This window comes from Phacochoerus africanus, chromosome 1, assembly GCF_016906955.1.
Source record: "Phacochoerus africanus isolate WHEZ1 chromosome 1, ROS_Pafr_v1, whole genome shotgun sequence".
Classification (NCBI taxonomy): Eukaryota; Metazoa; Chordata; class Mammalia; order Artiodactyla; family Suidae; genus Phacochoerus; species Phacochoerus africanus.
The window spans coordinates 171009062-171023521 of NC_062544.1; the positions used below are offsets into that span (position 1 = coordinate 171009062).

The 14460-nt window shown below is 35.7% G+C and overlaps 1 protein-coding gene across 5 annotated transcripts in view; it reads left to right on the plus strand.

Moving 5' to 3' along the window:
- The window catches only part of TSC22D2 (TSC22 domain family member 2), a 57194-nt gene extending 46257 nt beyond the window's left edge, over positions 1–10937 (plus strand). For 2 of the 5 annotated variants that reach the window (XM_047784558.1, XM_047784568.1), the window contains 2 exons: positions 2113–2164; positions 3391–10937. In XM_047784558.1, the coding sequence (XP_047640514.1) occupies positions 2113–2164; positions 3391–3651 (313 nt within the window). In that variant the 3' untranslated portion in view covers positions 3652–10937. Of the gene's footprint in view, positions 1–2112; positions 2165–3390 lie in introns of those variants that run through there. The other 3 variants (XR_007135513.1, XM_047784591.1, XM_047784611.1) reach the window with 3 other exon arrangements.
- The last annotated feature ends 3523 nt before the right edge of the window (positions 10938–14460 follow it).

The window sequence follows — 14460 nt, forward strand, 5'->3', positions numbered from 1 at the left end:
AAAATTTGAGAACCTCTGCAGTAGATTATAGAATTCTTGAATAACAGCCTTCAAAGTAGCCAAAGATCACTATAGTGATAGTAATTGTACCTGTGACTGATTTTATTCTGTTAAAGTACAATGTTTAACAAAATTGAAATAGTAATACCTTTTAAGGGACACATGTCTTTAGCATAATCCATTCACACAATCCGTTCATACATTGCAAACCTGTTTCTCTGTAGCAGTAAAAGAGGTCTGGGTCAGGACTAGGGCTTATTGTATCGGCAAAGAATAGGATGTTAATTATCCTTAGCTGAGGGAATGGTTTGGAAACTGACTGGATTTTTTATTTTAATTATCAAAAAAGAAGAAGAAATAAACCCCCTTTTAAGGGCTTGGGTTTTTTTTGTTTTGTTTACTCATTAATATGTAAAATTGGTGTTAAACTTTAGCATTTAAGATATATTCTGTTTAAAACTGATGTATTAAAAGAATTGAATGTCTTTAAGTTATGAAGTGACTAAAACTTTTTCAGTTTTTTTTTGACATAGAAATAAAAAATAAAGAAGGTATAATATAGGAATCTCAGGCAAATTCTAATTAAATGCCTATCACTATCTTTTTGCCAAATTATGGCCAATATATGGTGAATTTATCCATATGATATCTGAACTGCACTTTACACTAAAGATTGTATAGTTGTCCTGTAGTTCATTAATTACGTGAAACCATACTTTGCCTTATGCAGCTCTCTACAAGTATTTAAAGACTAGCATATATAAATGTATATTAATGATCTGTATATCCTTTCCAGTTATTAAGTGTCCAGAAGCCCTTTTTCATCTTAGAAATAGCAGTGAGAAGTGTAGTAGTATGTTGTAAATAATGTGGTTAATGCTCACATAAACAAGCTTAGTGTTTCCTATGCATTGATTCAAGAGTTTTGAGGATTTAAAAGTGGAAAGTCCATTGGGGCATTGAAACCAACCCCTTTATTTTACAGATAGGAAACTGAGGTCCAGGGAAGTTAAATAGTTGATTTGCTAATAGTCACACAGGTAGTGATAGGATAATCAGGATTAAAGCCAGATCAACTTAGATTAGAATTTAAAAGGCACCACTACATCAGACAGGATTCTGAGTCTCATTCTGATATAACATTGAGGGTCCACATTATTGAAAGCAAAATAGTTTTCAGATTGTCATTAGCACCTAAATTTAGCACTGAATACTAAATGAAGAGTATGTAGTAAAGTTTTGTATAAAAATGGCTTAAAGACCTCTTTTGTATTGATATAGTAGATTAAAGTATCAGATTTATCTTTCCAAGAAAACCTATTAAGTGTTCTTAAGAACACCAAGAAGTGGATATAGATCCTCAATACACATGTGGGAGAATATAGACTGCCAAAGAGGAACAATTATTCAACCTTCTGTGTCATTAGCATATAAATGCTAAGGTGATATTTGAACTTGGGGTGTACTTACCAACTAGATTATTTCCAATTATTTCCAGGAAAAATTAGTCTACACCACATAACCTTAGTAGGTGATTATTGCTAGCTAGTAAACTACAGTCAGAGCATGCAGGTCTGTCAGAATATTGAGCTCCTTGTTAACCAGCCCTGCAAGTACTGTTTGCCCCAAAGCCCTCCAGTTTTTAAAATTTAAAAAAACAGATACTACAATATAAAATCTTTAGAAGAAAAATCATCTGAATTTTAATGCAGTAGGTAACAACTGGAATTTCCACATGAAAGGCAATTGGAACATATAGTTGGTAAATGGAGAGATGTGGAGAGGGTACTGCTCTTCCAAAATGTGTCTTAAGTTCACTGAATTGAGAATTCTCAAACAGAATAGGGAGTTCCATTTTAAAGTAGCATATTTGTCATGGGAAAATTGGAACTATTAAAACTATAAAGGATTTTTAGAAGTGATCTATTTTCTGAGATCCTCGTTTTCAAAATGAGAGCTCTTGAGTATGAAATTGTGATAAAAAACTAATAATCTATTTTAAATTTTACTATTTCTGGTTTTAAGTAAACCACAAATGTTTTTAATTTTAAGAGTTGGAAGGGAGCTTACATTTTCTAGAATAATTTAATAAAATATTCTAATTTTTTCCAGTGCATCTGGGGGAGGTGGTGTAGCCATTGACAACAAAATAGAACAAGCAATGGTAAGTAAAAATGTATAGTCCTCTCATTTCATAAGATTGTTGGCTTTTATCAATTCTAAAAAAACAAAATATCTTATTTCTTTAAACCAGGATGACCAAGTGTATTTTTTGATAATAAGTTTTAGTTGAAAATGCTAGAACATTGAGATTGTTAGTCTAGAAATTCAATGAAGTGCATGTTTCCTCCAGAAAACATCTCACATTTCATGCATTACTATTAATAAGGGCCATTTGGGGGATATACATAATCAACATGCTTTATGATCCCCTAAAAATTTCAGCATCAAAAATAGAGACAAAGGAGTATTAAAATGAAAACTTAAGCTAGAAATCTTTTCCGTTCTTCAGTCATTTACTGAGACTGTTTTACTCAGCTTTAATGAATAGACTTGTTTCTATTGATTCTGCTTCTGATTTCTGCTATTACTATGAACTTTTCTTGTTAAAGATACTCAGTTCATATTATGTAAAATATTTTGATTCAAGTTATTAAAACCATAGATGGGCTATAAATAAGGGCCATTAATCTGAAATTATTGGTTTTTTAATCCTAAGGTTTTAAAGTTGGAAATTGCAGGTCATTTTACCTCCTAAAGCAGTATTATACCTAGTTTAATATCAGGCAAAAGTTTAATATCCTTTGTTCACATCATTTGACATCTAAGTATATGGTTTTAAACTTTTTTTTTTAAATTCTAAGCTTATAGTACAATTTAAAGAGCTAGTATTTTTTGAAATTAACTCCAAACTTAGAAAATACCAGGGAGTTCCCATCGTGGCTCAGCCATTAGTGAACCCAACTAGCATCCATGAGGATGTGGGTTTCATCCCTGGCCTCGCTCACTGGGTTAGGATCTGGCATTGCTGTGAGCTGTGGTGTAGGTCGCAACTCAGCTTGGATCCCGTGTTGCTGTGGCTGTGGTTTAGGCCAGCGGCTACAGCTCTGATTATAACCCTAGCCTGGTAATCTTATGCCGAGGGTGCGGCCCTAAAAAGACAAGAAAAGAAAAGAAAAAGAAAATCCTAGGCTTGCTGCCCTAGTTGGGAACTGAGTTTTTCCCATCCCATCTTCATTAGGGTTAAACAAGAAACAGTAAAAATACTAAAAGCAAGAGCAGGAGAGCTAAAAACTGCCTTGTGTTTATAAGGCACCAGCTAGGCTAGAACCAAATAGCAACTCCTTTCCCTTTCACTCTTTTTGACATTCCTAATTTTGTTTTTCACAGGATCTGGTGAAAAGCCATTTGATGTATGCAGTAAGAGAAGAAGTGGAAGTTCTAAAGGAACAAATAAAAGAATTAGTTGAAAGAAACTCTTTACTTGAACGAGAAAATGCACTGTTAAAATCTCTTTCAAACAATGATCAATTATCCCAACTCCCAGCCCAACAGGCCAATCCTGGTAGCACTTCTCAACAACAAGCAGTGATAGCACAGCCTCCGCAGCCAACACAACCTCCACAGCAGCCGAATGTCTCCTCAGCATAAAGCTTTCTTGCCTCATTAAGGAAAAAACTGAAAGCAATCTATCCTTGTGTGCCACTGGTGTTCTTTCCACTTTATACGAAAGCAAGTAGCCATGCTTCGGTTGTGTGTTTGGCCTTTTCAGTATTAGACAATCATTCTGCAAGAGCTTTTCCTCTCTTTGAGATGTCATGCAGTGCTGTTGATGTCCGGTTTATGTCATCAGTACACAAGGAGAATAATAGATGGGAGTGTATTAGAGCAAAAGCAAAGTTTGCATTTTACCTGGTGGGCATGACTGGGGTCTTCTAAGAGCTTTGGTGGCTCTCTCATGTTTCCTATTACCCATGGATTTACCCTGAGCCTTCCTATCACTTTATAAATAACAGTTCATCTAAAGAGCCACTTTTCTTTCAATATCAGTAACATTTGCCTACGTAAGTTTTCATTTATTTGTGTTTTATTTATTACAGGGCTGCTATTTTCATAATGTACATGAACAATGTCACAGAACTTTTTTAATTTTTTTGAATAATTATAAGTATCAGTAAAGGAATTGAAAGACAGGATTGCATTTAACAGATAAAACGTTTAGGCAATAATTGAACAAAAGAATCCTGGCATATTTCTAACACTAATGGCAATTTACTTTCGGTATTTATTTTCAGTAGTAAAGACCCAGCTTGAATGTAAATTTTGTATAGTGTAAGTATGAAGAACATAGTGCAACTGTACAGGTAGTCACCAGTTATTGTGATATAATAAATAATTGGACTATTTTGATGAAGAAAACTTTGTTCATTTGTTTCTACTTTCTAATAGAGAAATTGCCACGATTCCTCTGCTTTTCGACATTTCGTATGACTTTTTTTCGGGTGGGAATAAAAAGCTGTGAAATTGTTCAACCTACTTTGTAACCAAAGAAGCAAAGCTGTGTAATGGAGTTTTTTGTTGTTGTTGGTTTTTTTTTTTGGTTTTTTTTTTTTTATAATGCACATTCTTTATGTATTTTTATTTAGTGTTTTCTCGGTCACAATTTTCTTTGCTGTCTAGCATGATCTGCATGACCTATAATCTTTGAACCACTTTCGTACCTCATGTTTTTATCCAGCACTCTTATTGTAATATGTACTAGTCTGTGAACAATGTCAAATGAAAAAGAACGAACAGGTAGTATGGTGGAGCTGAGCTAGTGTACTATACACTAGTTGTAAAAAAAAAAAAAAATGAAGTGAGCCATCTTTTGTTCATTTAAAATGGTGTTTTGAATTTCGTATGCAGAAAACGTTTTGTTACATTGCAGATTTTAATGTATTTAATAAATGCAACATGCAGATTAAGTGCAGTGTATACTGAGTATTTAAATTAAAATGTACATTTCATAAATACAGTTTCAAGAGAAAGCATCATTTTGTGTATACTAACACATTAAGTGTATGTCAGAAATTGATGTATAAAAATATATTTTAACACATTTTCTGAAATTAAACTGCAGTTTTGTTGAAATATTTGGTCTATATGTGTTCAAAATTGGATTTGATTAGATTTGTATTTTCACAGTTCAAAATATTCCTTAAATGAAAAATCTGTTATTAATGACTTAATGATGGTTCTTAAATTTACAAAGTAAAAATAATTTAAAGAATGCAAGAATGGTGAGCAATATTTGTACTCAATATTCATATTATATCAATGCATTTAAGTAGGAAATCCTTGTCTACCAAGACTTTTACTTGAATTCAGAAAGGTGCCTGTAGAAATTAACATGCTCTGTATCTATAGCCAGCTAGCTAATCAGGAGTTAATGAGAATCAGCAGTTAGCTCTGTGTTGAAAGAAGATAAGTGTTCTTTATCTGTTTAAAATAAAAAATTAGCCACAAACTAAAAATCAAGATGTACATGGAATCTCCAGTTATTTTTATTCTAGTTGTGCTGCAGGATACATTCACTAAAAACAAAATGTTAACTAACACTAGAAATAACTAAAGGAACTAAGTACTTAGGCTTGAAGAAGCAACCTGAAGATGTGGAGCAAGATTTTAAGTAGAGCCATGGCTGATGAGCTAAAATATGAAAATTCCATGTTGAAAAGTTAACCAAAAGATCATGGGATGTGCCCCTCAAGTGTGAACAGTGCGATACTTATTACAGGTGGAGAAAAACTAGTATTAGAAAAGACTGGGATTTTTTTGTAAGAATATAAATTTTGATGTTGGTAGAAAAACATTATAAATGCTAATGTAATAGTCACAAAGGGAATGATTAATATGTTTTAAATGGTAATTAGAAGCAATTGTTACTACTAGTACTTTTTTTTTAAGTCACAATAGAAAAGATAGTTCACATAAGAAATAAATGGCAACTTCTAAAGGTTCAGCCTCTATTAACCTAAGAAATCCAAATTAATATTTACCAAGTAATTTTCTTTTAAATAGCAGGACCTAATGTAGAAAGGCAAGCTTTTCTGAGTACTTCTAGAAAGGAAGTTGGCAAAATGTATAAAAAGCCTTAAATATTAATAAACTTTGCAATTGAATGCCATGAGAAAATACTTAACTACTCATGCCATGTTCAAAAAATACAAAATTAGAGTAGTGCCTGTCCTCTGTTCTCCCGTCTCCTTCCCTTTGGACGCATTCCTTCATAAATACCCCCAGAAATCACTGTGAAAGGAAGCCTGTAAATCCAAACCTATTCTCGTGAGTCATCCCCCCACTCCAAAGTCAGGGACAAACTTAAGGGTGGGAAAGATTTTCAGCATCAGGTACTCTATTTGAAAACAACATCAAGCATTCCTCCAGGTGATTACTTTAGGATCTTAAGTAAATTTCAGTTTTACCTCACATATTTAGGGTCTCCTGTTATACATAGCTGGAATATTGATTGAGATGCCAGTTTGGGAGCACAGTCTTGTCTGAATGCAGTCCATAATTATCCTAGTGAAATGCTCAGAACGAAGTGCCACATAAGTTTTCTGTTGGATTAATTTAGTCAACAAAAAAATCATAGAGAATTTTGTTCCTGACATGGCAATGTGTCTACAATACGAACCTAATTTTCCCTAAAGAAAATTCATTTTAGGTAGCTCCAATGTGATTTTGTAGTTTGCTATACCATCACCCCAATAGTGGTGGGGATTGTGAGATACTGGATATATGGTTACTTCAATTCATAATTGTATGTTAAAATAGCTGGATAGTTCCAATTTTATTTCCAGTGTTCTGAGCTAAGCATGTAAGTATAAAGATAAGAATTCTTTACCATCAAGCCCTCAGTGGTGGAGAAATCAAACCTGCCACTATCCACAAAGAATTGTGACAGATTGGAGATGAGGGTATTTCTCCAAGTTCCAAACCCTAGTCACTCCTGGACCCTTAGAGGGGAAAGAAAAAAAAATAAATAACCCGGGGGGGGCCAAGCACAGAGTCCTTAAGATGGAACCAGAAATAAAAGATCACCTAACTTTCTGGAAACAAATTTTTAAGATGCTCTGAGGACGTGTTTTTTTAAAGGAAGCTTTATAGCTTCAGGGGCTGGTACTTTGTGACATGACTCAATTCTTTTCAATAATCCAGACAAAGCCCCGCCCTCACAATTCAGAGTTTAATTAGGGATATAGACAAACCAATCGATACAATGCAATAATAAAGGCTTGTTATGCACAGTCAAGGATGGCTTTGTTAGGTACAGTTTCCTCAAAGAGGTGACACCTGAGAAAGTTCACAAAAGTAAAGCAGTGCTCAAGGATTAAAGAGCATTAAGCAAGTCTTCTTGGGTAGCCACAGAAGTATTTCACAGAAGGCAGGCAGAAAGGCAATGGCTGCCTCATTCACCTGAGTTGTTTGGTGTCTACACCGAAAGCCAAATGATTTATTGAATGATTTTAAGCAACAGGATTATAATCAGAATTGCATTTCAGAAAGATGAGTCATTACAGTGGCAGATGTGAGATAATTGGGCTGAAACTAAGCTGAGATAATTTAGGAGGGACAATAATCTGTGAAGAAATGATGGATGGGCAAAATTACATAGGCAATGTTGTAATGCTCATGAAGGAAGTTGATCTTGAGTCTTTCTGTACCATTTTTCCCTCCATGATGAACACTCCATTCCCATCATCCAGTGCCTGTTCTTTCTTGCTCCAAAGAAAGATCACAGAGCTCCAAGTCTTAGAAAGTTTGAGTAAGACCTTTCCTTCCAACAACCACATAGCTCCATGAAAGGAAAGTCTTTGTTTCCCGTTAAAGGAATTTCAAGAATTTAGCAAAAGGATGGGGGGACTAGCGGGGCCTGGACTGTCCCTTTATGCCTCTGTGTAAATCCAGCCCTAAAGGTAAACCAAATTTAGTCCTTTTATAGCTAGTGACTTGGATTGGAGTGGCCCAGGAGCATGAGTTCAAAGGCTGTCCCTCAGAGCTATCCTTTCCTCCCCGGAAAGGGTAATAGGGTTCTAGCCCCATTGCAGATTCTGATAACCTGAGTCAAAATAGGTTTTGCTAGGCTTAAAGCTTTCCTTCTTTGACACAGTTAATTCAGAAGTCTTCTTTCTGCCCTATAAGCCCCCTGCTTAAGCAAAACTGAGCCTTTTCTCCTACCTTCTCCTGCCTAGTAATCCATGGTTCTATTTTCTAGCAATACTAATAGTTTATTATTTAATGATGTGTATTTGCATCCTGCTCTTCCATTTTTGACTTTGCAGAGTGCATTCCTGTTTCATACATACCAGGTCACAGAATGTTTATGATAAGATCTCTTCTTTAAATGCATATGTTCCTTTCATTAGTGGAGAGATTACAAGAGCTATTTAACAACCCTTAAGGGTCTACAATTGGGCTGACATGCTGTGTTCACAAATAAATATGCTAAGTGAGGCACTATACAAAACAAGTTAAAAGTCATAGACATCCTTTTGTTTATAACGGAATCATCAAAAATAAAAATAAGACAGCCTTTCAGGATCGGTAATGGTAAAATACAAAGTTGGTATTTGCACTGGCACAGTCTACTTGGTCATAGAAATTTGTTCAACATACTTGGATGGTGAGTTAGCTTTATTTTTCCTTCTTCTCACCAGGGAAACTGATAGATTAAGTAGTTTGGGGAATTTTCCCATGGTCTGATGTCATGGGTTGAGCTATAAAACAGAGCATGGAACTTTATGGACTATTACCCACAAAAGCCAAAGTTACCCCTTTGAAAGAAGGAAGGAAAAGGTATTGCTGACTTAGATCATAAAAATAACTGAATTTTATAATAAGGCAAATGCCACATCTCTACTTTCCTATAAAAAAGTTGAGTTTACCTTTTTATTTCATTCTTTGGCATGCCTGAGATATTTCTGTATAACAACCATAAAGTATGCTTTTCCTCCGCAATCCAAAATGTTCTCCAGATCCCAGTTCTTGCTGTCATTTAATAGGCAAGCACGTATCTAGCACATATTTATAGATGGATCATACCTGAGGAAGTCCACAGAGAACAAGGGATATTTTCCCTATATTTGGGCGTGAAATATCACATCAGTGTCTAATTCTAGTGCTCCTACTTTTAAAAAAGAAAAGGGTATGTATAATTTAATCAAGTAGCAGATGAACAGAAAAAAATAAATGTACGTAACTTTGTGATGCCCCTAAAGTAAAGGTTTTGTTTTTGAGAAGCTTGAGTTTTATTTTTTATTTTATAGAGACATGATTGAAATGCACTTCAATTCTATTTCAATTCAGGTGCTGCACACTTGCACTGGATCTTTGGGGATAGAAAAATGAATGGGACATGATTTGTGCACTCCAGGAGCTCATGGGCCAATGTAAACATAAAAGCCAGAGTGCCGTATTGTTGGGTTTTGTTTTTGTTTTTTTTTTTTTAAGTATATGTCATAGTTTGTGGACCTCTCTCATATCATTTGCTTAATGAAAGGTTCTTACTAAATCAACAGTAATATTGCCATGCCATGTGAAATTTTTTGACATTGCCAGTTAGTAACTTTAAATCACCAAAAAGCTTTAACATCAAATGATGCTCTTAGAAAGAGGAGACCTGGTGAAAAGCCTTCCATCTCTACATTTAGCCTGAGGTGTCCTCTAAAAAAGGGAACTAATCTGAAAGAGACGTTTACACATTTCTTAATACTCTAAGTTTGTAGATAACTGATTTAAATCAAACTTAACTAGAATAGGATTTGTGTGTCAAGAATTATACCATCTATTGCCTCGTAAGCAACACAATAATATCTTGCTCACGAAATTTGGCAACCATTCAATGAACCAAGTTAAGAACTCAGGTGCCTGATGTCAAAAATCAGAGCTGAGAACCCAGAAACAAATAAATATATACTGAATAAATGATGAAAGTGACATTCAAATCAGTAGGCGAAGAATGGATGGTTCAAAAATAGCAAAATAGATATCTTAAATAGATGTCTTAAACATCATAACCATTTGGAAAAAAACAACCTCAGATCTCTAACTTACAAAAATTAATTCCAGCTAGAGTAGCAGTGAGTCTTATGCTTTTTGGTCACATATTCCTTTTAGAAATACCCCTGTGAAAATGCACGTAAGCAAAAAAGTTTTATAAGTAAGTTATAATGAGATGCCTAACTTTAGCCAAAAAAAGGGAAATGCACACTAAAACATGAGAAACTATCTCTGATCCAATTGGCAAATATTTAAAGTAAATATGAATCAAGATAGTGGAGAAACAAGAATCCCACATTGCTGGTGAGTATATAAATGAATACGGACACTTTTAAAGGCAATTGAGTGGTAGCCATTACAATTTTAAAATCACATACTCTGTGACCCAATAATTCCATTTTTTTTAAAGAACACACTTTTGTTCACAAGGTGGCTTATGCAATGATGTCTGCTGTACCTTTGGTTATAACAGTATAAAATTAGGAAAACCAAAATACCCCTCATCAAGATGGAGCATGGAAAACATTATAAAATACTAGGTATCAATGAAAAGGAATGAGAGTCCTACATGCACTGACATGGAAAGATACAATGTTAAGTTTTTTGAAGTTTAGGGGGAAATCGAAGGACAATACACAAAATACCTATGATGCCATTGAGGTTAAAACACATACCACACATCCACACACACAAATACTGTATAGTGTACATCTTAAGTACCTAAGTGTGTATTATAAAAATGTATAGAGAAGGTCTGAAAGGGTACTAACCAAACCGTTCACAGTAGTTTGGTGGAGTGCATTAGCTTTACCTGTAACGTTTGATGTTTTTGAGTATGCATTCATGTATTGTTTGTGTAACGACAAATTAATAAATTAGAAATAAAAATCAAATAGAAGGTGTTTTCTTCTTTGCTGCTGAAGTTTCCCATGGTGTTCTGGATCTTAACCTCTTCCGCCTTCTCTCTTCCCCGTGATTGTTCTTCCCCCTCTTTTTCATTCCCTCTCCTTCTCCCTCACCGCTGGCTTTATCACATTGGTATTTACACAGGCTCAGTCAGTAAACAAATGATCAATAAATAAGTAATCCTCCTCCCCTAACTGGGAATGTGCCCCCTCCCCTTGCTTTTTCTGTTACCTCTTCTGCTTTTCCACTTCTTCTTCCACTCACTCTGTGTCACACACAACCTGGCTGGAACCCTCTTTTGCCCCCAAACTATTTTTGTCACCTGTACCAATGGTCACTTTGTTACTAATTCCATTCAATATGTTTCATCCTTCTCTTATTCAATTGTTTTACCTAATTTCAGTTTATTTTCATTTGTTTAGTCTAGCAGTTTTCTATCTCTTTGTTTTCCTCCTTTTTATTTTCCTATGGGTTTTTCTTATAAAGATTTTTTTCAAATATATATATATATATATATATATATATATATATATATATATATGAGAATCTTTTTAACCCAATCTGTATTTTAATAGATTTAATTATATTTCCACTTATTATCATTATTGGCACATTTGGATACATTTCTGCCACCTTATTTTGTGTTTTTTTCCTTGAAATCTTTTTAGGTTTTTCTGCCCTTTTTTCCCTTTTTCTGGTTCTTATTCAGTTGATGATTTTTGTATTCATTTTTTAATCCCCTCTAATGGTTGGGAAGCTATACATTCAATGTCCAGTCTTCCAGTAGTTTATATTCCAACAAAGTTGAAGTATCTACTCATGGCCAATCTTGTATTATTTACACTTACACCCATTTCCCCCATGACCCTCTGGATTATATTGAAATTAAAAATATCATAATACTTACTATATCTCTTAAAAATAAGCACATATCTCTAACACATAAGTATTTGGGGATTCCTTGGTGACACAGAGTGTTAAGGATCTGGTGTTGTCACTGCTATATCTCAGGTCTGTATACCTCAGGAGCAGCCAAGAAAATAAAATAAAACAATATAAAATAAAGGGATTCTTTAAAAAATCAATACTATTATCCCACTTCAAAATAATAACAACAATTCCTTAATATCATTAGAAACTGAGTCTATAGCTCTCCGCTTGTCTTAAATTTTTTCATGGTGCGTGTGTTTGAATTTAAATCAAAATAATGTCCATATATTGCAACTGGTTGGCATGCCTATATAGTCTATTTTAATCCACAGGCTCCTCACTCCCCTCTTTTTTCCTTGAAATGCTTTAAAAATCAGAGTTGTTTATCCAGCAGCTTTTCCTGAGTTTTCCTGATTACATTTTTGTAGAACCATCTACCCCCTGTCATTCCTGTAAATTAGTTAGATCTAGGAGCTTAATAAGATTCCTAGTTTATCAAGATTCATTCATAAGTGGTGATGTAAACTTCCATCACATAATGTCTGGCTGTCTCTCTTTTGTGATTTTGGCAGCATTGATAAGCACTACCTAGACATGTTAGCCTGTTAATTCTCTCATTCCTTCTCACTCATTAGCAAAACACTTCTCTAGAGAGAAACTTGCCCTTATCCTTGTTCAGTTATCTTGAGATACAGTTCATATAAGGCAAGCAAGGACTTAATTCTTTCCTTTTATTTCTCAGTTTTCTTTCTTTTCTTTTCTTTTCTTTTTCTTTTTTTTCTTTATTTCCCCCTGTCTTCCTCCATTCAATCTGGGCTGCCACAATCAGACAGACAGAAAACATATTTCTCAGTTTTCAAAGTAATAAGTTGAGTATCTCAAAAATAAATAAATAAATAAATAAATAAGTAAATAAATAAATAAGGAGTAATTGAGGAAGACTTAGATATTCTAAGAAGGAAGAGAGAATAAAGTGGGTTGATTTAGGATGGTGTATCTCAGGTGTTGGTAGAGAGAAGCTAGGAAATAATAACCCCCAAAGGGTGAGAATAGGAAATGGCCACCTGAAGTCTTGTCTGTTATTGCTGAGTCTGCGAGTAGCTTCTGAGTCCAGAGTCCCTAGAGGGGAATGTGGATAGGGTGCCCAAACTGGGCAGAGTGGGGGCTGGTTCAGAAGCAGCATCAGCAGCCAGCAAAAGCAGGTCAGGGTACCCCGAGGATCCAGGGAATGAAGAGTTACACAAATGAGCAGTAGACTATTGTGTGCTTACCCTCTGCCAGGCGGAGACCAGAGATACTCTCCTTCCAAGCTGACAACAAGCCAACAAGTTTTCTAAGAAATAGCACGGGATGGGTAACGTTAAGCTTAGGCAGCATTATTTCTAAGCAAGACAATAAAGATCAGCCACACTGGTACCCAGGTGTTCTCTTTATTGCCTTTGTTAACCATGTCTTGACTCTTCATGAGGATCAATTTCTTCCTAGTTTTTATGGTCTTGCCCTGGACACAAGAAGAGGCTTCAGGGTTGAGACATGAGCTTTGAGAACTTAGGTCTGTTTTGCCCTCCTAGGAACTACTCCTTTCATTTACCTTCCTCCTGCCCCACTCTCTCCCTCTCCTCTCCCCTCTGGCCTCCCCGCCCCGCCCCCTGACGGGGCAGATCCTTGTTAAATACTCATAGGAAAGATTGAGAAGGAGCCTCTTCCCAAGAATAACAGAATATTTTTACATGGAACTCTGAAAGCTACCCTGCCCTGTTCTCCAGAGAGATTGAACAAGTGAAGATGGCACTGGCTGTAGAAATAAAGCCAGCCTTTTGCTTCCGGCGACCTTGAGTTCCAAACCTGTGAGTCTCGGCTTTTTCACTGCCCTCAGCTTCCTGAACCTGTCCTGTTCAGGTAACGGCTGTGATGACAGCTGACTCATCTGGGAATGCAGTTGTCCTGGAGGTTTCCTCTGCTCAGATAATCACACCTCGGGAGAAGAAACTGGTTAATACCTGCTTCTATGCCCTGGATATTCAAGAATGTCAGCACAGGGCGGGATGTCTCATGGGGAGGAGGAGAAAAGACATCAGGGTCCTGGGACCAACATGTAAGACATAAAGTGAACAGTCTAAGAAACATGGGTCAAGTGGATACCAATGTTGGGACTGGGAAGCTGAATGGTATAAAACTAAATGAGAAGCCCTTTTTGCCTTTATCATCTGGGGACCTTCAAACCAGGTCACCCTCGAAGGTAAGATCTATGAGAGCAGGGCCTTCTACTGTTTTATTTACAGGTGTACTCCTGGTATCTAATACTATTACTGCACGGATGGATGGAGCTCTTGGTGGTCTAGAATTCAAGGATCGAGCATTGACACTGCTGTGGCTCGGGTTCAGTCCCTGGCTCCTCAAACTTCATGCCTTGGGCATGGCCAAACATTTGTTTTAAATAAATAAATGGATGAATGAATGAATGAATGAATGAATAAGGGTTCATGCTTACGTTACAAATTTTTTATGGCCACACCCACAGCATATGGAAGTTCCCAGGCCAGAGACTGAATCTGAACTGCAGCCATGACCTACACTGCA